Source organism: Tauraco erythrolophus, chromosome 1 (genome assembly GCF_009769465.1).
Source record: "Tauraco erythrolophus isolate bTauEry1 chromosome 1, bTauEry1.pri, whole genome shotgun sequence".
Classification (NCBI taxonomy): domain Eukaryota; kingdom Metazoa; phylum Chordata; class Aves; order Musophagiformes; family Musophagidae; genus Tauraco; species Tauraco erythrolophus.
Genome location: NC_141465.1, coordinates 60,449,961 through 60,473,891, shown reverse-complemented (window position 1 = coordinate 60,473,891; position 23,931 = coordinate 60,449,961). Strand labels below are relative to the sequence as shown.

Genomic DNA, 23,931 nt, shown 5'->3' with positions numbered 1-23,931 from the left:
AAAATAGAAGTGCATTCCTTGTTATCCTCCATTCGGGTTTACTGTTTCTTTTATCAGACAGATTCACTAAATTCAAGTTCATGCTTTTCACTTTAAGAGGTTTACATGATGAACCAGCTGTCAATAGATTCCTAAGAGGATTGCAGCTCACATGTCATTGACAAGGCTGAGGAGGTAGAGTTGCTCCTATCACTCCTAGAAAGATTGGAGACAAAAAGAGTATTTGACTCTACTTTTACTTTTGTATTTTCTAAGCAGCAGAGAAAATAAATTACTTAAGACCACATGAGTGGGTGGAGAAGTCACCACAAAATACTTACCTACCCTATTCAAAGAGGTATTTGTTTAATCCAGGATTAGAATTCTTACAATAAATTCATCAATAGCATAGTGCTTCCTCCTCAAGCAGAGAGTGCAATGCCCTCCCAGCCATACCAGTTCGATACAACTGCCAGCATGGCTGTCTGAGAGAAATGCCTTCATGCACCACCATTGCCAGAGCATCACTTCAGGCAAGGGAGTCCTTACGAAAACTCTTCTCAAGGATACCAGGGAGCAAGTGGCAGACGGACCGTGTTTACTGTCCTTACTGACTAGCATGGAAAAGGAAGTAGCTCAGAAAGCACGAGCAAAATCTTCAGCCTTTCACAGCTGCTTTTGAATGATGCTAATTCATAGATAGTATCAAGTCAGTAACTTCTGCTGTATTTCTGAAAACTGTGAGTTGCTGTAACTGCCAAGCTGTTTTCTATTTCACTCTGTCCAAAAGAAATCAGATAAAAATGTGCAAAGGGAAAAAAAACCAAACCCAAGTGCATTAATCCTGAACCTACCCAGTTCTGACAGACCCGACTCCAGCTCACTGTGCTGTCCTTGACTTCGCTCCGACCTGCTGTGGACAGAGACAGAGCTCTGTGTGGTCTCTGACTTCTGCTGCTCCATTAGCACAATTATTGCAGGTTGCCCCTGCAGTCCCATTAGTACCTATCAAGCAGAGAATTGCTTGCTTGGTCACTGTCTGTAAGCATTTTGGTGACTCATTTATCAGCTTTTGCTGTATTTCAGAGAGTAAATCACTTGAGCTCCTTATGAATAGCAGTTTTTTTAAAAAGCCGTATGATTTGCCAGACTACAGACTGTGACCTTATTTTTTTTTCCCAGTGGCTAATTTCTTCCATCTGCATTAATCTATTTTTCCATCAACTACATTCAATTTAACATGAACTTCAGTTCTCAAATGTATGACCACCACTACCCTGGAAATTTTTGCTGTGGCTGAGGAATGATTTCCGTGCTTCTAACAGAAGAGGACAAACCACTCTGATGCTAATTAATTCTAATGAGAGTGGCATTCAAAGTGTTGGGCAGACTGAAACACATCTCTATCACCAGGCAGAATTATGCTCTAAAAAAAAAAAAAAAAAAAAAGGAAGGAAGGAAAAGTTTCTTTCTATACCCTCTGGCAGGGATTTTTTTATTTTTTGAGGGATCATGGCCTTGCCTGTATTTATCTTGTTAATACGTCTTATTCTTGTTTGGAAGATCAAGCTGTAAGTACTTACCAGTGTAAGGTGTTCAGGGTAAGCAAGGAATGCCGTTAACTCGGCTGGCTTGCTTCAAGGTTTGGGACTGACAGTTTCGTACTCTTTTGCTAACTGCAGCTTTGGATGGAGCTAGGATTTTTTATCCTAACTGACTGATCACGTCAGAGTGTGGCTGTCAACCAAGACATTAACTTGCTTTTATTTAATTCACTCCATAGCTCACTCCACTCTGCTCTTACTCTGTATTTCACTCTGTATTTCAGCTTCACCCAGTGTCCCTCTGTAGCCACATGGAAAGGCTTCCATTCATCCTTCTCACTATTCCTACTGTCTCTGCATTTTATTGATATCTCTCCTTCCAGACAATTCTCCTTCACCAGTGTCTCAGAGTCCTCTCTCCCTCCTCCATGCTCAGCAGCAGCTCTCCAGTAGCCTGGGAAGAGGCTAAGGCATATTTTGGGGCAAATAGTATGAATTAAGCTAGCCAAACTCTCCTTTGACTACCCTGTCTACTAGGAAAGACAGTAGCCTGCAATCCCTTCCTCTCCTCTTCCTTCAGGCCATTATATTCTCAAGAAAATAATAGTCACTGGAAGAAGAGGAGGAGGAGACAAACAAAACAGCGCTAATTATAAGGAAATTTACTTAGAAAATAAAATACCGGAGTTACAGTTGCTCTTTCAATGGATGTTGCATTATTTAGAGAGAGACAAAGTGATAAATTAAGAGTGAAAACAAAAATGAGTGCCTTGAAGCCTGGTGGCCCATACACTTGCTCAAGAGCTAGGGAATGTGTGTTTACCATCCCTCGGACCAGGGTGGGAATTGTACATCCATCTCCTACATCTTGTGCAAAGTAATTAAACAGAGCATTTACAGTAAAAGAGCCACACCAGCAGCACTACTTTTTTTATTGGACAGTGAAACCTTGTCCTGGAGTCTCTCCTTTTTCACTCCTGTGCTCTGCTAAGCTCATGGGCTCCTGCCCCACCTCAGGCTCACTGAGGTCCAAGCGTTAAAGCTGAATCGTCAAAACTTGCTGTCAAACATCAGCTTCCTCTCCATGATGACCTTTCTCAACTGTTTTCTGCTGCATTTTCAGATTTTGTCTTTCTCAATCCTTCAGATGCAGGGCCTGGGCCCATAGAAAAGCTATCAGGCAGACCATTTACTGCCCAACAGCAATAACAGCGTGGCTGCCGATTTGCATGTCCAGCAGATGCAGCAATGCATGCAAGGGCTCTGGATTTCCAATGCTTTGTTTTTCTTCTCCCCAGTCACTGTCAGCAAATACTCAGCTGCTCTTCCCCACATAAAGAATTTGCACACCCACATGACAGAAAATTGGAGACAAAACTGAATTCTTATGAATTAGTACCTTTTGACCACCCGTTAGTGCAAAGTTCTGATTTCCAGGAATTGTTTAGTATGTCAGAGCTGCCACCTGCACTTAGGCACATCGGCCAGGAACAAAAGACATAGAATGATTTTGCAAATAAAAAACTTCATCAAGAGATACTGAGCAGTTGAGCTATTTACTTCATCTTACATTGATAGCTACTCCTCACATCAGCTATCTAAGCCCCATGCATGCCCTCCTGCTCAACTGTGACTGCCTCTGTGCAACACATTCCTTTTCAATGTCCAGCTGTCTGGTTGGCTTAACCCTTCAACCTTATAATGTAAAACAATCGTTGCCGACACTAAAAGCCTTCCTCCATTTAAATTGAGGTTTACATGAGGAAACAGCTGTCCAGCCCCAAAGAGGATTGAAGCTTGTATGTTACTGGTGTCTTTCCACAATTGGCCTAAGAGGTCTAATGAAGGTGAACCCCACATAACCATATTATTAATCATCAGGAAGAGAGCAACTGCTTGCAAAATTCAACAGTATCTTTGGAGGCTGGTACACTGCAAATTTTTCACTGAGTGCTGAATTCAATATTTAGCTTGACAGTGGGATAAGTGTGAAGCAGTTAATTAGTACCCCCTAATGCTTTCAACGGAGCACTTAGATCAAAAATTAATAGTGGTGGATTTTTGTTTACCAAAATGTCCTGTCAATATAAAAAAACATTTGAGTAGCTACATAGTATTGCTATGGTTTTAGTCTGCCAATGATAGAACAGAAGTTGTAGTGTATGACTGATCTGAGATACTGTGAATAATTATAAGAAATGAGCACTGAGATGGTGAATATTGCACAGCAAGAGAGAAATTAAATAACTCTGAACACAGGGAAATTTATCATGAGTGGGGTCTGTGTCTGTATGTTTCATTAACAGCCAAAATTAAGTCAAAATCAGTCTTTTGCTGAACAAATATCTTTTGCTCAAATGAAGCCAAACACTCTCCTTGAGTTATGCCATACAACCACATTTCTGTCTTCCTTCCGTTACCTCTCCAGGATGCCTTTTCCCAGGAAATGGGGAGCAGCAAGTTAGAAGGGGGCAACAGAACTTTCCAATAACTTATTTATTTGCCTATTGTGCATAACATTGTCATAGATTCATAGATTTCTAGGTTGGAAAAGACCTCAGAGATCTTCAAGTCCAACCGTCCCTAATCCCCATTAAACCATATCCCTAAGTAATCATCCACCCTATTCTTAAACACATCCAGGGATGGGGACTCAACCACCTCCGTGGGCAGCCTATTCCAGCGGCTGACAACCCTTTCAGAGAAGAAATACTTTCTAACATCCAACCTGAATCTCCCCTGACTAAGCTTGTACCCATTTCCTCTTGTTCTGTCACCCATCACTAATGTAAAGAGCCCTTCCCCCACCTCCCCACCATCCCTTCTCAAGTATTTGTAGGCCGTAATCAGGTCTCCCCTCAGCCTCCTCTTCTCCAGGCTAAACAGCCCCAACTCCCTCAGCCGCTCCTCATAAGTTTTATTTTCCAGCCCCTTGACCAGTTTAGTCGCCCTTCTCTGGACTCGCTCCAGGAGCTCAATATCTCTCTTAAAGCGAGGGGCCCAAAACTGGACACAATATTCCAGGTGCGGCCTCACCAGTGCCGAGTACAGGGGCAGGATCACTTCCCTGTTCCTGCTGGTTACACTATTCTTGATACACGCCAATATCCCATTGGCCTTTTTGGCCACCTGGGCACACTGCTGGCTCATATCAAGCCGATAGTCAACCAACACCCCCAGGTCCTTCTCCGCCAGGCAGCTCTCCAGCCACTCTTCCCCGAGCCTATAGTGATGCTTGGGGTTTTTATACCCCAAGTGAAGGACTCTGCACTTGGCCTTATTAAAGCTCATGCCATTGGCCTCAGCGCAACGATCCAGTCTGTTCAAATCCCTCTGAAGGGCCTCCCTACCCTCGAGCAGATGGACACAGCCTCCCAGCTTGGTGTCGTCCGCAAATTTACTGAGGGTACATTCAATCCCCTCAACTAGGTCATTGATAAAGATGTTAAACAGAACTGGACCCAACACTGAGCCCTGGGGAACCCCACTGGTGACCGGCCTCCAGCCGGATTTAGCCCCATTTACCACCACTCTTTGGGCCCGGCCATCCAGCCAGTTTTTAACCCAAAGGAGGGTGTGCCTATCCAGGCCAGCAGTTAACAGTTTCTTAACCAGAACATTATGAGAAACTGTATCAAAGGCTTTACTGAGGTCAAGGAAAACTACATCCACAGCCCTTCCCTCGTCAACCAGGTGGGTCACCCCATCATAGAAGGTGATCAGATTTTATTGGCAAGACCTGCCTTTCATAAACCCATGTTGACTGGGCCTGATCATTAATAGCACTCAAGATAACCTGTTCCATGACTTTGCGCGTCACCGAGGTCAGACTGACAGGCCTGTAGTTCCCCAGATCCTCCTTCCACCCTTTTTTGTAAATGGGGGTAACATCCGCCAGCCTCCAGTCCAGCGGAACTTCCCCAGTGAGCCAAGACTGCCCAAAGATAATGGACAGGGGTTTGGCAATGACATCCGCCAGCTCTCTCAGGACTCTCGGGTGGATACCATCAGGCCCCATAGACTTGTGGGCATCCAGCCGAAGAAGCAGATCCTTGACCCGTTCCTCTTGGATCACAGGAGCTTCGATTTGCTCTCCCTCCCTCCTGTCTTTCTGTTATACTTCCTACCATTCAAACTAAAGGGTTGTTAGAGCTGCTTATTGTTTCTTTCGAGTTTTTCAGGTTTTGAATTGGATTTTGTGATGTAGTAGGGGCAACAGAAGGGAGCTGTAATCTGAGCTAAGACAGTCTCAGCAGTCCCATGCCCCTACACAGTTTGCTCATGACAAGCTGTGTTGCGGCCACATGCCTCCACATTAGCAACAAATGCTTGAGAGAGTTTATTCAAAACCAATGAACCAAATTAAATCAATTAGTAAAGTCGTGACTTTAAAAAATCACTAACATTATGTGTTCACTACAGTGTCAAAGCACTTAAAAAGACCCTCACAGGGAATCAATACTCAGAAACATTCACTACAGATAAGAAATGGAAAGAAAGCCAGAAGTGTCACCATTCAGGCAGCAAGCAAGATCACCATAAGCCACACGAGAATTATGAATGCGGTGGTTTGCTGTGAAGTCATCTATCTGTCCTGGACAATTTTCTAATGTTTACATGATTGACATGAAAAATCAGAATGGTTCCTATACAAACACGCAATTATGATGTGAAAATGACCACTTTCCCTGTTTGACTGTTGAACAGAAGATCATCCCATTTTATTCTAATAGCCAAAGATCAAAATTAGTCATAGGACACACAAAAAAATGTGTTTTGGATGTTTTTGAGCTATTTTTTCCCACAGTCTTTTTCCCTTGTTGGAAGAAGCTTTTAAATTGTCACATAAATTTTACGTATTTAGACAGTAACCATGTCTTCTTGACATCTAATTCTAAGTCTCATAAATGTCCTTTAAAGGCAGCAATAAATCCACATAATTAAAAATCAAAATTGAGATTTATAATCCCTCACTGCTGAAAGCATAACTTCACTTTCATATTGACTTTTCACTACACAATACCTTATCCTTTCTCAGCTTCTCCAACTAACAGGAAATACAATTGCAATCTTTCCGTTATATTGCTGCAATAGACATTTTTAACTCACTGACCTTCTCGCTGCAAACCAATCTCTCTACTGACCACAGATTCAGGGCAAAGGAAGAGTTGGATTTGGTTGATTGTTTTTACTTTTTCTTACATAAGTGAGCATTACATAAGTGAAACTGAGAGACAGCAGAAATGCTGAGAGAAATAGTTTTGCCTGATGAAACACAAATCCAAGCAGATTTCAAAAAAGATTATTTTTTTGTTATCCCAGAGATGAATCTTCTTAATAAGGTACAAAGATTAAAGAAAAAACTTCGAAGAACTGTCACATTAAACAACCAGCAAACTCCAGGGCAAAATCCATTCAAATATAACATCAGTGGAGTAACACTAGGGCTTAGTTTCATCACCTTCCTTTCACTGTCTAATTTCTCATGAAAAGCTCACGACATAATGAATGCACAACTGCCAACCTTTTCTGTTTCCTAAGAAGATAATGTTATTATCTGACCACCTAAAGGAGGTACAGTCAGCAATCACATCAAACAAAGAAAGAGACTAAAAGGGCAACATGAAATGAATGCCACAGGGTCTAGTTACTCTATTACCCCTCTCTTCCACCACCTTCCACCACTTTTATATTCCAATGAATGTGCTTCTTTTTTCAGTAACATAGTTTTAAATGGCAACACAAAGTTAACTGGTTACATGGGATGAAGAATTACTATTCATCTCATTTATAGATGGCCTTTGAGGCTCACTAACTCCTCAACAAAAAACAGCTGACTTCACCCCCTTCCTGCGGATCACAAAGGAGCATTTCAGATCTGGTTGATATGAAGCCATGCCGTTAGGCTTTTCCCATGGAAATACCACTGATGATGATGAAGCCAAGGCAATCAAGTGGCCTATTTTGTGGCCACATCCTGTACGTGCAGAGACATGATGGAAGGAAGTAGCCTGTGCTTTTGGAGATGTCAGGGCTGAACTGAGGAACATTGCCCATGCAGCCACAGAGCAGCGTGAAATCTTCCTGCAAGGTAAGGGACTCGGGAAGGTGGCTTGGACCAATGTCTATTAACTGCAAAAGCCACTTTCATGTGACTGCAATGAAAAAGAGCCTGATCAATCCATTGTTTAAAGGTTGAGGAAAATGAGAGAAGTGCAAAATCTAAATCCAGACTTCACTGCCGTTTCTCATCAGTCTCAAACCTGAATTTCCGATAGATCAAACTACAGCACAGCTCAGTGTAACAGTACACCTTGGCCAGGTGCATCCCCACTAAACGCTACTGGAGCTCATCCGTAGCCCGCTTCAAAGACACATGCCTGCATTTCCCACAGCAAGCAAGACTGAAGGAAGTATGTTGCTCACGAGAAGGCTGGCAGGTTTATTTCGAGGGTAAGGATGCTCTGGAATGACAAAGTCATTGGAGTGAGCACTGGATGATCCAGACCTCCTCGTGTAGAGCCCAGGGAGCCTAAGGCAACGCAGTAAAGGCTGGAGTCAGAAGGTACTGTTCTTCAATACGCAAGATAAATGAGAAGGCATTTTGACAGGTAGGCAGCCTGAGACAATACCCACGCCAACCACAAAATACCTGCAGGATTGCACTGCAGTCAGATGGAAACATTCAGTCCGGGATAGGGACATCCATTTCCATGGGCAAAGGGCCGCGGTTAACCCAAGAACATTTTCTTAAATGTAATTTTAGCAACTAAGATAAATCTCCTATCCTGTTAAATAGATTATTTGGAAAGTCTTGTCTCAGCGTATATTTGAACAATTTAGAGAACCTAGGAATCTTATCTCTGAAAGATAATTCAGCAATTTAAGTTAAGTAGATGCATTAAAACAAACCATACAGACATGCTAATATAGTGAACCTCTTTACAGAAAAAAAAAAAAAAAAGGATTCAGTCTCCTCTTTTCTTAATCATTAGTAGTTTTCTTTGCAAGCAAAGGAACAATTTACATTAAAAGCTAATTCTCATTCTAATGAAACTAATCAAACAACGTGTGAGTCTGCAAAGGTTTATTCTGTTTTTTTCTGCGTTACGTTGAGTAGTCCAAGTCATTTAAGTGTAATTACTCATACTAGAGGGGTCACACAGATCAGACCAGTATTTTAACTGCACGTAATGTACATTGACTAAAGCACATGCCAAGAAGAGCCAGATAAGACTCATCTCCACAAAAAAAAAAAAAAAAAAAAAAAAAAAAAAAAGATATTGGAGGAGCAAGAGAAGTAAAGATCAACAAGGAGAAATTTCAGAAGATTCTTTCCTGAGCCCTAATATATTACTAGAGAAGATTAGATATATATTTGTCTGTAAGGGAGCATGGAGATCCTCTTTAATTGTACATCTATTCCTAAATCACACACAGTGACTGCAGTTTGCTCAACAGGAAAACAGTGCTATCAAAAGACCTGGAGCTACTACCTGCACTTGCAGGAAGGTGGGCTCCCTCATGATTTAGTATGTCTCATCTCTTGCACCTGTGAACAATAATTTCCAACCTGTGGTTCATAGATTCACAGTAAGCTCCATATCACCAGTACACAAATTCCTACTACCCACTGGAAAATAACAGAAAGATGTTTAGCCAGAAGTGTGAGAGCTAGTCCATAAGAACACAATCATATTTTTTGTTCCTGTGCCAGGATAGTTAACAGGATAGTAAACAGCACTGGTAGACACACCTGTAACAAGACATATATGTGAATTCATGAAAGAAAAACCTTGTCACCAGATGCACTCATTCCTTCCCTTCTCATGCCTGCCTCCCATCCTCACACATACATTGTACCTACCGTGCTCTTTCAAAACAAGATGACGTTACCTCACCCCAGCCACACGCTAAACTGAAGAACTTTTACAAGATTTTATTCTGTTGGTAAAACTCTTAGTCAACACAGCAAATCCTCAAATACTCAGAAAATCATTTCTAAAGGATTTATATGGCTTTTGTGGTCAAGCTGTCAATTTGATTATTTTTTTAATATTTAGAAAGCATAGCTATAATAATTTCCAATTCTCACTCTGATGGAAATACTTTCAGATGCGCGTAAAACCTTGACTTGGTTTGTTGTAGACTTACAGGACAGACTTATGCTGTAGGTAAGTACGTGACTAGCAAAGCTCATCCAACAAGCCTGGCTCCCCTTTGCCCAGATCAGGGAACTTACCAAAACACACTAAACCTACTTTCATCCCAGTATAAGCAGATTTCCTTCTAACTGCAAAGCAGGGGCACGGCACAGACCTCAGCCCTGCTCAGCAATACAGAGATGTGACCAGTGTGATCAGAACTGTGGGTAGCCCCCAGGGCCACGCCTCCCACCTGACATGAAACACATGAAGACGAGAGAGGTAAGGAGAGAGAGAAATAAAAAGAAAATTCTCTTCTTCAGATGAAAAGTCTAGCTGACTACAGGTAAAACCCAGGATTCTCATCTGCATTAAACTTCCGATCCACCTTGATCGCATAATTAAATAAATTATACTTTAATGATCATTTAATTTTAATTAGTTTTTGAAAAATATCTGATTTAAACATTAAACTGTTTTGAAATCTGCCCTGTTTTTTCCTGATTTGTAGCAGTGCAACAAGAGTCTTTAGCATCAGGTTCTGGAAAATGTACTGGCACTCTACTTCACCACGGCAGTGTAGGACGTCTTGTTCATTGCAGAAACACCCAGGCAGCATCTCAAAGCCTGTGCTCTGCAGGAGCTGGGATTAGGTCCAGCATTGCTGCCGCTTTAGGCTGTGTCGAGGCATCTCTACAAATTCTCAAAACTACCCAAGAAGATTGACAGTCCACCCTGGCTGCCTTCCACGCACTGTGGTTGCTACTGATGTGAAGCTTACTCCATTCAGCTACTAAAGGGTTTTAACAAAGTGAATGTGTGAACAAGAAAGATTTAAAAAGCCATCCGCAATGTTTTGGAGTCTATAAAATATTTCTGAACACTTACAAACAGAATTTCTGACATTGTATGTGACATAACAGGAAGGACTTGCACCCCCACCCTGAAACCTGCACCTTTCCTGTTGCAGGAGAGGATACACCAAGAGCACGCGCTCCTTGTACACTTCATATACGGTGTGTCAACCGTCACAGCTGAGTTCTTTGTGCCGTTTTAGTGTTCACAGTCATAGCTGTAGTGATTCAGTTTAGGGCCTTACAAAGATTTTCTGAAACAGGTGAGCGGTGGGACATGAAAACTGTTTTATCTCAACGTGTTTTTTGACACCAAGTAGGGAAGAAAAGCCAGGTCTCTGATCTTCAAAACACATCAGAATTGGCCCATGGCTGCTCTTAAAGCTGAGATTAGTTCAGAAATCCAGTGATCCACAACACCCCCGTGACAATTAAGACTGCTCTGATGTCCCGTTGAGCTCCCTGTTCTCCATGTGGGAGAAACCACATTCACTTAATGAATATATGTATCTGCTCTTGTCCTTATTCTTACCTTCCCTGCATGGGGACAGAAGTGAAGTCCTTCCCCAGAGCAATGCAGCCATCCTCCCTTATTGCTGTTTTTTCACACAGGGTCTGTGGCTCTCCAAGACTCGCCACCATGCCATGATACTCTTTCAATAGCCGCATCTCGTTGCAACTTCTGGTCACTGGTTTGGCTGCCACTTTTGCAGATAAACTGGTTTGATGTAAAGATGTCTGATTCAGCTCCATCTCTTGTTGTCTAGAAACCATACTGTCGTCTTTGTTATCCAAGTACATCTGTCCCTGGGGGATGTTCTCCTAAAGAAAGTGAAAACAAATATATTAAGACTAAATTGAATTGACTCAATGTTTACTTCAGTACAAGCGTGTTAAAAATGCCAAGCAGAAGATTTTTTGTGCACCTTTGGATATTTCTCTTGTTGATTTATTTCCACCAGGAATAATTCCAACATTTTAAACTTCTCTGCAACTTCAAAATTAGCTATTAAACCAAAAGAGATGGATCTTCTACTTTTTCCATGTCTACCATGATTTTCTCACACAAAATTCCCAGCAACTTGCACTGGCCCATCCCACACAATAAGCCAACATCATCTCCAGACCAGAGGCACAAGACCTGTCGGTGCAGAACATCTTCCCAGCTTACAACAGCACTGTTTCACCACCACGACATGGCTTTTCTCCGGCGACTGCAGTGGCAGCAGCGCCACCAAAGCCATCACTCTCCTGCCAGCCCACGGGCTTCCTCCGAAAGCCACAGTCAACCTGAAGATCTGCCACAGTTGATGGCCCCTTGTTAAGCAGAGCAGGTATTTGAGTTTTATGAAGACAATGTGCCATTTCATCAGTTGCCAGCGGCATTTATGAAATGTGAATCAAACCTTGATGAAAATTAGGTTCTATTATATGATTATTAACGGCGATTATAATAAAACTTAGTGCATAACAGTCAAAAAGCTTTTATGCTCTCATCATTAAAATCCAGCGTGAAAAGTTATAAAAAACACTTCAGAATCCCACAAAGTGCACAAATCAGACACGAAGAGTGAGTTAAAGATCAGCCTGTCTTCAACACATGCTGTGGAGTCTAATCATGGGAATATTTCAGCCTAAAGTGCCAAAGCCACCGCAGAGGACAGCAAGAGCTTGGGGAATGGGCCTGTCAGCTTCCAACATCCCTGCGGCACATAGCTGCTCCTGCCTGCGGAGATCTCAGCACAGGACATGCAGGTAGACCCGCAGGGCTGAGAGGCAAAAATAGCACAGTAATAGGGAATAGGCTCTGCTTCCGTCCCAGCAGGAGAAATCACTAGAAACAGAAATAACAAAAAGCTAATGATGATTTTGTGCAGCTTTGAGCTCTCATGGCCTTGCAGGCTAGAAGGGAATGGAGGCTCCTGAAAAAAAAAAAGACTGAACATACAAGTCACCACAAATATAGATCTTGGCTCCAAGCAAAGGCAGCCTTGCTAGCCAAATCTAAATCAGAATTTATCCAGGTGGCATTTCCTTCTCCAGTCCTGCCTTTCTTTTTCTTTCTATTCCCAATGCCATTAGTTCTCATATCCTAATCTTCTTCACCTGTCCGTACAAGCAGATTGACTCACTTGACTCTTCCCATCGTTACACAGCAACTGGAGCACTGTGTCCAGTCCTGGTCCCCACAACCCAAAAAAGACACAGATGGATTGGAGGGAGTCCAAAGGATGGCCACGAAGATGATCAAAGGGCTAGAGAATCTGCCCTATAAGAAAAGACTGAAGGAGTTAGGTTTTTCTCTCAGGTGAAAAGAAGGCTCAGGGGGGACCTCATTGCAGTATTCCAGTACTTAAAGGGCTCCTACAAAAAGTACAGGCTCTGTCTTCATAAGGATTCACATGGAGAAGAAAAGGGGCAATGTGTACATGTTGTACCAGGAGAGGTTTCATCTCAATATAAGAAAGAAATTTTTTACAGTGAGAACTGGAACAACTGGAAGGGAGGGATGCCATCCAGAGGGACCTCGACAGGCTGGAGAGGTGGGCCCGTACCAACCTCATGAAGTTTAACCAGGCCAAGTGCAAGGTCCTACATCTGGGTCGTGGCAATCCCAGGCACAAATACAGACTGGGCGGAGAATGGATTGAGAGCAGCCCTGAGGAGAAGGACTTGGGAGTACTGGTGGACGAGAAGCTCAATATGAGCCGGCAATGTGCTCTTGCGGCCCAGAAGGCCAACCGCGTCCTGGGCTGCATCAAGAGGGGCATGGCCAGCAGGTCGAGGGAGGTGATTCTCCCCCTCTACTCTGCCCTCGTGAGACCTCACTTGGAGTATTGCGTCCAGTTCTGGAGTCCCCAACATAAGAAGGACATGGACCAGTTGGAGAGGGTCCAGAGGAGGGCCACGAAGATGATAAGAGGGCTGGAGCACCTTTCCTATGAGGACAGGCTGAAAGAGTTGGGGCTGTTCAGCCTGGAGAAGAGGAGGCTCCGGGGTGACCTTATAGCGGTCTTCCAGTACCTCAAGGGGGCCTACAGGAAAGATGGGAAGAGGCTGTTCAGGAGGGCCATTTGTGATAGGACAAGGGGTAACGGTTTTAAAATAGAGGGAGGTAGATTCAGGTTGGATATTAGGAAAAAAATTTTTACCATGAGAGTTGTAGAACACTGGAACAGGTTGCCCAGAGAGGTGGTGGATGTTCCATCCCTGGAGACGTTCAAGGCCCGGTTGGATAAGGCCCTGAGCAACCTGATCTAGTTGGAGATATCCCTGTTCCTTGCAGGGGGGTTGGACTAGATGGCCTTTGAAGGTCCCTTCCAGCCCTAACGATTCTATGATTCTATGATTCTATGATTCTATGAACCTCCCCAGGAGCGTGTTAGAGTCCCCATCACTGCAGGTTTTCAAGACATGACTGGACAAGGTGTCAGATAATCTCATCGAGGCTCCCTTTCCCATGAAAGTTTGGACCAGATGGTCTTTCAAGGTCCCTTCCAACCTGAGCTTCTCTATGAGTCTATGATCAACAGCCTGGAAAACTTCATCATAAATAAGCCTTTGCTTACTTGTACTTGGTTTTCTTGAAATGAAGAAAAAAGAAAGGGAAGGTAGGGAGATTGTGGTGAATTACTGAAAGAAAGAAGGTGGCAGCTATTGGCTTCACAGGGCTCCCATTTTTAAATGTGGCTTGCATACATCCAGAAACACTGAAGACACTTCAATTTTCAATGGATAATACCTATCCTCTAGATATTTCCATAAAGGGACAAGTCCTTTCATTCCCTGGTGTAAGGAGCAGAAGCATGGCTGATGTAATATCAAAAGCACTGTCACTGAGCGGGTCCGGAGCTTCTCTATGGCCTGGAAAGCACTGAATTTTGGAGATCCAAGACAAAATCCTGAGGGAAAGTCCTGGAAAGCCAGGCTTGCCTCTCCTGCACCATGGGATCAGAGGTTGGAGGTGTTGGGAGGGCCAACGGACACCACATGGGGGCCATCGCTGCCCCACCAATGCTTTCTTGCCATCTCTGGTAGCCTGCTGCCCTACCAGGCAGCCAGTTTTGCCTGTGCTAAAATCCCAACCTGTCTTCCCTTCTAATAGATAACTTTGAAATGCAAATACTTCCAAATCCAAATGCAAAAGATAATTGCTTTTGTCTTCAATCTCATTTCATGTTACATACTGGTTTTATTAAGACAGTCTGTAAATTATAATTGAGATATCTGCACTTATTCCATTTTTCATAACATTTGGTTTGTCTGAGTCCCTGCTGTGAAAATACACAGATTTTTCAATGATGTCAGGCTGTGGAAACATGAGCAGTAAACCTACAGCAACTCAGCCTGTACTAGTTTTTAAAAGATGAGGACCTGAACACAACCTCTAAAATTGATCCTGTCTCACCCCAAAAGTGGGAATTTTTTACCCTGAGGTGACTAAGGACTAAATTAGTCAGGCTCTTATACGCACAAAGCCTTAGCACAAAAGACATATATTTTCAGAATTAACATCGGCGAAAAAAATAAAAGATTGTCAAGAACAAAAAGCTTGAGAGAAAACCTGATGCCTACATACAAAACTATAAACTACATTATTGCACGTTCACAAAAGCTTTGCAAAAAAGTAGAATAAAACAGAATCATTTTGCCACAAGCGACAGGTTTGATTGTGATTACCTACGTAGCTAAAACATTGCTAAGGCAACTATCACCATGGTATCTAAGCTTCTAAGACATCGGTGCATTTACCGTTCAAGAAATTCTCAAATGATCACATATCTCTGTAGTTACAGAACTTTGCTTTGTTTTTATTTCTTCTTCCTTTTTCTTATCTTGCAATGCCTTCATCAGCAATGAGACATAGATGAGATGTTAGCGTGTGAAGGTGAGGAGAGATTTTAGCCAAGGAAAGATCATTTGGGGTTCCTCTCTCTGGAGCCACGCACCAGTGAGGGTTTTTTAGCCATAGGTAGAAATTGATCCAGCAACCACTCATCTGGAGACTGACTATGAAAGGCCTAATACAGTATTTAAGCCGTTTGTTATCTCTTTTCATCCCTTCCACTCCAGCTTAAGCATTTGAACATCCACTTTTAAAGTACTAGTATAGAATTTATTTTTTCTTCAACTTTTCAGGTATTAATAAGCTCATCAGCCTAAATTATTTAATTTAAGAGGCTTTGTGTAGCCTGCTTTTTAGTTCCAAAACAAAATGCTGGAGGCGAATGATGTAGCTGGTAATAAATCATCATTTAAAACAGTATTTTCCTGAGGATCAATAAGCAGAGCATAGCATTTTTGCAATCAAAAATGAAGCAGAATTTAATCTTAGGGGCCACGAGGCTACAGAATATCACATCTGCTCCAGGTAATACTCATAAATAGCATGTTTCCTGTCTTGCACATCTTATTATCCATCAAAGCCTTTCTCCCTGCAAGACTGGAAGAAACATTACCTCTGCACTAAGTCACATTCCCATTACCAGGCAGAAATCCAAATTGTAAAACATAAACAGCTGAAGAAGGAGAGTGTGGTGCTGCCGAGCGGAGCACACTCGCACGGCTGCTTTACCCAGGGGAAAGATAACCTGGGTCTTGAAGCAACACTCACGCTCAGCCCCTAGACCTTGCATTGGTCAGGGATCCCCTCCCCCAAGGAAATTCCAAGCCAATCTCACCTGCCTGGGAAGTCTCTCTATAGTATTTGAGACTAATTAAGCTTGTCTCCTGCTCTGACTCTTCTCTCAGTGTGCCTCTGTGCCAGGAGCACCGCAGAGGCCACGGATATGACCAGCTGCAAGGAATAGCAGCCTCGCACTGACAAAATACTCCAAGGCAGATAAGCCATGGACGGCCACACCTCACCATACATGCATCTCCCTCCAGGTATGCATCTCCCAACAGCTTCCCCACAAGTCAGACAGGTGATGTTGTACTGGCCTCCTGTGGCAAAGACACCTTAAAGTGGTCTCAGGAGCAGGGTGAAGAGTTGTTATTCTTAGTGTGTGGCCCAGAAAAACAGAGTAGGGCTTCAGCACTACATCTCAGAAATCCTCCCATCGCAGGCTTGTCCTTGCATGGCTATTGCCACACATATCCCTGACCTTGTCATTCTGGGGACAGTGGAGAACCATTCCTAGGACTGGTAGATGAAAACTCAACTGAAAACCTCTTCCTAGAGCCACAATCTAAAAATAAGACACCACACACACACATGTTCCCACACTACCACTGCCAAAACACACTTACTTATGTTTATTTATTTTGAGTAAAGGAAGGATACTGAGGTGTCTAAGGCTCTGACATGCAAGCAAGAATTCTCAGTATTTCTTAACTGGTGTGTTTTCTCTTATGAATAGAAAGTGTTTCTAGCTGTAGGAAGGAGGTAAGACTGGTCTGGGCATACTAGGTGTTCCAAATTACTTTGACATCCAGGATTTGACGGTAGGTTCCCGTGCAGCTGTTTTCCACAAAAACCTTACCTGTCCTACATACAAGATCTCCATTATCCCATAGAGCGCTTTTAAAGATTGCAGAGAATAATGTCAGCAGAGCAGCCCTCCTTTGTGTGAACAAGTGAGAAGACAACAGAGCTTGGCATGCAGAAGGTGGCTGCAAGGCAGGCCACAGCACATTGTCACTACTGACTCTTCTATGTTTTTGGGGTCATTTTTTATTGCCACCCATCAATGGCAAGAGGAATTATGTGGATAAAACTTTATCATTATGCATCAACTGTACAAATCGGACTGCCTGAGGCTCGTGTCTAAGATAAGTAAGACTCCTTACTTACATTCCCCATGAATTCTTAGCCCAGGCCTGCAGAGTTGGCTATTTGGCAGCTGGAAGCAGGGTCATGAGCTATAAGAAGTTTTGTCTCTGTTGGCCTGCCCGGGAAGAAATCGCTTCGAACTGTTCCCATGAGAGCCATTCCCAGGTGGTGGCTCCCAAACAGAACAAACAAAGCCCAGATACCTTATATTCTCTCTCCTCAAGTTGTAGTGTTTAAAATACCACAACTACAAACGGGCAGAACTTCACGGCTTCCAGCAAGCTGCTGCATTTCCTTAGTGAAGAGGAGGGAGAGCACTGCCTAAGAGTAAGGTGCTTTCCTAATCCACGTACTACATGGCCACATCTGCTAGAGCTGCAGCAGCACGGAGCTATTTGCTGTGTCCTCACATTTTATATCATCAATCTGGGATGGGCACTAGCATCCGGGAAAGAGAGGAAGGGCTCCAGCCACAGCACCTTGCAGTAATTTAGCAGAAGCCCCTAAACCTCAGGGCAAGATGGTCTCCGCTGTCCCTTTGGTGGCTTCTGCAGCTGGGAAGCATCCCGTGCTGGAGCACAGCTCTTACTGACTTCCCAGCTCAGCAAGAGCTCTGACACCTCACTGCTTACCTGCTGCTTGGACCTTGCTGCCCTGATTCTGCTGCTCAGACCTTACAGCTGTGTCAAGGCAGCAGCCCCTGCTGCACACACAAAACCTGAACTTTGTTAGTGCCTCAGCTGCTTGTCTTCCCCACTGCTCACAGAGCTCGACAGGGCTGATGGGGATCCAGCACCACAGCTTCACCTGAAGACTCCAAGCTTAACTGAACACACGAAAAACCTGCTGCGCTCAGAGTCAAAACCTGGCCTCTGCAAATGGTGAAGTCCCCAGTCTCCTCTGCGCTCAGCTGGTGCTGCTGGGATCTGGCAGCTGCTGTGGCTGGAGACATGGCCTTGTCTTCTGGGGACCGGCGTTCATTAGACATCTGCAGAGCTCAGGGGAGATATAGGAGCAGAGGTTCCTTCCTGCAGGGAGGTGGTGGCTGGGCTAGAAAGGGCTTAATGAAGAACAGAATTGGCAAATTGGGCTGGAGAGTCAGAGTGATTACGTGGGAGGTCTACACTGGGGGGAGTGGTGAGGGGAGCTGTGAGGGGTTTGGGCATGGCTGGTGACAGGGTGTGTGGAGGAAGCTCAGGGGCTGGTCATGATGATGGTCACGATGGAGAGGGCTGCCCAGGGGGCAAACTTATTGTGCAGATGTGATTCAAACAGCTTAAGAGGGGACACCATTTGTGAGCCACAAGACAAAAGAAAAGTAACACTGTGGAGAAACCACTTGCAGGCCAGCGGACAAAAGAGAAAAAACCTTTGTATCATTTTCCTTTTTCAAGCGCAGCTCCACAGACGGTGGCATCAATGCAACTCTCTGGGCAGCAAACCACAGCACGGGTGGAAAAACAAGCAGCCCAGGTGGAACCTCCTCACGGAAAGAAAAAGTACTGTTTAATTTCATCCCCAAAAAAAAGCACGATACCGTCAGGCTGCACTGAGGAAGAAAAGGAGCTGAGAAGTGGGCACGGCAAGCAAGGACGGCGGAGCAGAAGTGACGGAGCGCGAACGCAGTGCTGACACAACATGGCGTGTCACTCACACACACCGTGCGGCCCCGGCCGCCGCCGCCGGCTCCGCGCGGCGCACAGGCGGTCAGACGCTGCCCCCTGCCGACAGCCCGACCGCCGGCAGGGAACCGGTTTTCCTCAGCGAAAAAGGGGGGAAAAAAAAAAAAAAAGAAAAGAAACAAAAAAAAAGTCTCCAAAAAACTTAAAGGAGAGCCCATTTTTAAAAGCGGGTGTCACAGAGGAGTGGGCGACCCCGGGCCGTCCCCGAGGCGGTGCAGGCGCGCCGGCCGGCTGCCGGGAGATGGAGCTGGGCATCGCCGCGTCGGCCCCGGCCGCTCCTGCCGCAGCGCTCGCCCGGTTGTTCGTGGATAAGAGCACTTGTAATCGGGCAGCGGAAACGGTTTCTGCATGCCTGGGAAGGGACTGGCAGGGCGGCCCTTCGTGCGCGGTTGCCGTAGGAAGGCAATGGAGGTGATCAATAGCAGTGGGTCATGCGCACGCTACAGCGGTCAGGCCAGCTGGATTTTAAGAATTTGCCAGAAAAACAAAACAAAACAAAACAAAACCCAATAGTTTAAGGAGTCTCATCCCGTTCAGCCGAAGATGGCATTGACAAGAGATTTCCATCATCATCCAGGCAGTAGGTGATCATCCTGTTCGAGAGGTTCAGTTCCCACTGTAAGCATCACCCTATGCAAAATGTCCCCATAAATTAGTATTTTTTAAAAGAAAATGCTCAGTTCCTGAATGTCTGTGTGCCAATGCTGTGCTCTCGCTCGGTGTTTAGTCTAAAGAGTTGGTTTGGGGACCCTTTTAGAAGGAGCCTTTGCTGAAGGAAGAATGTAAGTGAAGAGCTATCAGGTTGGACATTAGGAGCAGGGAGCACTGCAGGCATAATGATAATCAAAGAGGTCAGCTACTAGAAAAAAAAAATATCCTGATAAAACAGTAATTTCCTTTTTCCTTTCATATTGCATACATCAAAGAGGTCAATCCAAAGCCCACTAAAATGAATACACAGATTTTTAAAGTGTCTAGTCAAAACCAGACAACTAAACTGCAATACGTTGTAAGGGTAACCCCACCACTGCCTTCACATCCTCGATCCCTTTAGAGTCCATGGAGAGAGACAGGCACTGATTGCCAGGCCCCCATCCAGCTCATGCTACGGTGAAGCCTGGAAACAGGGTCACTGCACCATGATCTGGAAGTGCCTGCACCTCCCTCTGACTGCCAAGGGACCTGGGGCTGAGGGAGGTGTGTGCTGTAAAGACAGCTTAGGTGAGCAGAGCAAATGTCACTAGCTTTGCATCAGGGACTGGAGTCACTGGGACCATGAAACCTGTAGCACCAAGTAATGCTGTACAGTTACTGGGATCCACTCTTGGGCTTGGCCATTTGAAGATTTACTTAATGCTATCACGTCACTGAACCAGTGCATTCAGTGAAGTAGATTTCTTGCTGGTAAGCTAAGCAAGTACAGGGGGAGGGAGGGTGAACATCAATTTTAACACAAAAAGCCACTGAACAGCTTATTCAGCCAACGCTACTCAAGCGTGATAGTAGCATTGTCTGTGCACAGGGCCAGTGAGGCACCTGCACTGGAACCAAAACGGTGCCCACATCTTAGATGAATGGGAGAGAAAAGCAGCTAGGTACTAAGCAGCTAAATACTATCTACACTTATGAGTCTGGAGGTTCAGGAGGCTGTGTTAGAACTAGGCTCTATCAGAAGGAAAATGGTGTAACTTTGAAACAGACTTTTTTGGATTTAGGTCTTACTTTGGGAAAAAAATAATGAGACCTTAGAAGTGACTTGCAAAATATGACTGGAGACCATTGAGTACATGCAGCTTGCTCTGATTAAGAGATAACTGAGAAACTAGGCAGGTTTGAACGGAAAAACTGTTTCCTTCCTGTCATAACCCAGGTGGAAGCTAGAGAGCTTTATCTTCTCTCCTTGAGCTATGCAAGTTGCTTTTTATGCCATAAAGTTAATGCTTCTGCATTCTCTTAAAAATGAGATGAACAGCGAATGCTATTCTCAAGAAAGCTAAATAGCCTGCTGAGATGCCCAAGGCCTTTCATGGCACCTCCGTGCAAGAATGTGAAATGGTTCACACTGATGAGTAAAACTCCAGCACTATAGCCTCGGTAGAGAACTTTTGAGCGCTTGGTATTTCTCTTTCGCACTTTCATAACCCATCGTTACATGATCATGGGAAGACAATGAGATCTCACGTTCTCAGATCACTTTGAAGAGCTGCTGTGGGTAACTGCTGAGGTCTTGAGGTAGCGATGGACAAGAAGCACCTGGCCCTGCAGCCCCTGCAAGGGGTTTGGGTCTCACCAGCCGCTGCAAGCAAAGGCAGCACAGGGTGGCAGCAACTCAGGCAGGAAAGGCTGTTAGGAAAGAGTAATCTGAAATCGTAACTGTCTTCCAACAGGTCTTTATTGATTATTGCAGATTGGTGATGTTGTTATTTTTACTTTGGGTTCTTTATCCTTCAGACATGTCAGGCTAAGCATACAGCAGTGCTCTAGCCTGTTATTTGGTGTGTATAAATGTCTTTATATCTTCCTTTTTTAGTAATGAGCAAGACAGTAGAAAGGGGTTGATTAATTGACACTGTATTTTGAAATCATTCAAACAAGTGCAGTTAGTTTCAGCTCTGTTTCAGGAAAGAATAAAATTCAGGTTGCCAAGTGAAAAAGGAATGCCTGTATCAGAGATTTTTTTTTATTAGTGCCCATACTCTACTAATAAATGTTACAAATTCTTCACAAATTATTCTACAGACTTTCAAGCTGAACACCACGCTCCCTAGAACAAACTGCAGAAAAAAAAAATGTGTTATTACCCCCCCGTGTGACATGTCTAGATGATTGTTATTCCCACAGTGTCAATCATTCTTATGTCTAACTTGATAAACTGCGGGTGCTTGAAATTGCTGCAGCAGCTAGAATACTAATACACAATAAGTGTTCATGTCACATTTCTCCTGTCCGCTGTTAGCCTAAATTTACTTCGCAGAAAAGATGATGATAAGGAGTCTCTTTGCACAAAGGAATTAGAGCCTCCATATGCCTTGGCAGCTGTACCACAGAAAAAGATAATACCAACAGGTGCAGGAGAGCAGAGTTCACAATATTGCTAGTTTCTCCTTTATTCCAAACGTGCAGCAAAGCAGAATAAAGTAGATCTTTTTCCTACAGAACCCAAGTGCTAATGGAGGTGGCACTGAGATAGACTTAACAGTTTTTAGCTGGTGTCTTTGTCCTAGTACTATCAGACCAGAGTTTGGTTTGTGAAATGCCCTTTGGTGCAGCAATTATTTCAACTGACAAACAAAGCAACGTACTATATATGATTATACTTTTCAAAATTAATTTAAATTTTTCGTAGCCTGCTAATATGGCTGGAGTTTTTACTTCACTGCAGGTGAAAATAACTGCTACGTGATTTGTTGACACTGGCCATAATACATCCAAAATAATTAAACCAAAGAAGGGACATTAAGGGAACTAGTTAAATATTTTAGATCCATTTCCATATACAATGCTCAAAAAAGTTGGAGCTTTTGTTTACTTTAAAAAAAAAAATTATTTATTTAAAAAAAATGTTTCCTTCCTCTACTAAATGGTTCTACAGCTATATTCAGAAATTAATCATCACCACAGGACAAAGCTATTTCCCATTTTACAAAGCCATGAATGCAAAAATAATACTCTTACGAGACAGTCATGGCAAAGAGCAAAGCATTCCAGGAGCCAGACAGTGACCCTGTAAATGGACGTAGCTGTACTGATTTCAGGCGCTGTTAGTACTTATTCTTCTTTCCAGACAGCCGAAGGGATTTGGTTCTGTTCCTATCAAAGTTTTGCTTTGATTTTTGCTGGGACAGGGTCAGACCTGATTGAGCTAATAAGCCTCAGTTTGGATTAGAAATTTCAGTGCTATTCTAATAACCTGCTCTGGTATGAATTAAAAACTGACCGAGCCTACAGATAGCAAGCAAAGGTGAAAATGAAAACAGACATACTTAGAACTTTCCTTTCTGGATTTAGGCACTCCATCAGTGCCCTACTGCTGTACACAGCTTTTTACCTGCCTCACATTGCAAGTAAGCCTGCTTTTATGTACATTCATATTTCTTAGATGCAAACGATCATGCACTAGAAGGAAACACAGCATCTGCAATGAAAACTGGTGTTTCCACGCTGTTGATGCCGCTGGTTCATGTTACAGTCCTGACAAATTCATTAACTTCTCTCTCAGCTTTAAAGCGTTCTTATAAAAACAAGAGGCTGAAAGCACACACTATGGGATGTAGATTTCTGAAACTGGCAGCTTTCTGCAGTGTTAAAGCTTATGAAAATCCAAATCCGAGCTAAAATGTATGGAATGTGAGCCTCACCTCGGGGCTTTATCCAAAATGCACCGAGGCTAGTGAGAGTCCTTCCATTGACTTCACTTGGCTTTGGACCAAGCTCTTCAAAGATGTAAAACGGGCGTGAAATGCTCAGCTTGTGAGAGAGGTTTGGTTACAAGTAGAAGTTGCTCAAATCTATGACTTTGAGGGGAAGGCTGAACTATACAAGCTCAGGGCCAGAAGGTCAAAATCACAGAGACTACAACTACCATGCTGGGAAGTTGGCCCCATGGGCATGGGCAGAGGAAAGGTGGGAAGGGAAGGACGGCAGACCAGCCCCGATCCACAGCAGAAGAGGAGGTCTATGAACGGCAATGCTGCAGCTGATGCACTTCCATTTTCTGGCACTGCTCCCTGCAGACCAGTGTCTCCTCCACCCTCACATATGGAGACGCTTTTTTTGTGTTGGTGGGAATGTGATTATGAATAATTTTATTTAGGTATCCCTGGGAAGAAGATGTTTTAAATCTAGTACAGAAACAAAGCTTCCCTACCACAATAAAAAGGAAGAGCAAGAAAATCTCCAAAGTGATTAAGCAATGTGCACGTTCCAGCAACTGGGGCTTGCTTTAGGCATTTA

General features: G+C 43.8%; 1 protein-coding gene across 2 annotated transcripts in view; it reads right to left on the bottom strand.

The window, feature by feature from the left end:
• The window catches only part of OCA2 (OCA2 melanosomal transmembrane protein), a 190,232-nt gene extending 178,910 nt beyond the window's left edge, over positions 1-11,322 (bottom strand). For both annotated transcript variants that reach the window (XM_086609846.1, XM_086609852.1), the window contains exon 1: positions 11,054-11,322. In XM_086609846.1, the coding sequence (XP_086465972.1) occupies positions 11,054-11,322 (269 nt within the window). The remainder of the gene's footprint in view (positions 1-11,053) is intronic.
• Positions 11,323-23,931: the final 12,609 nt, after the last annotated feature.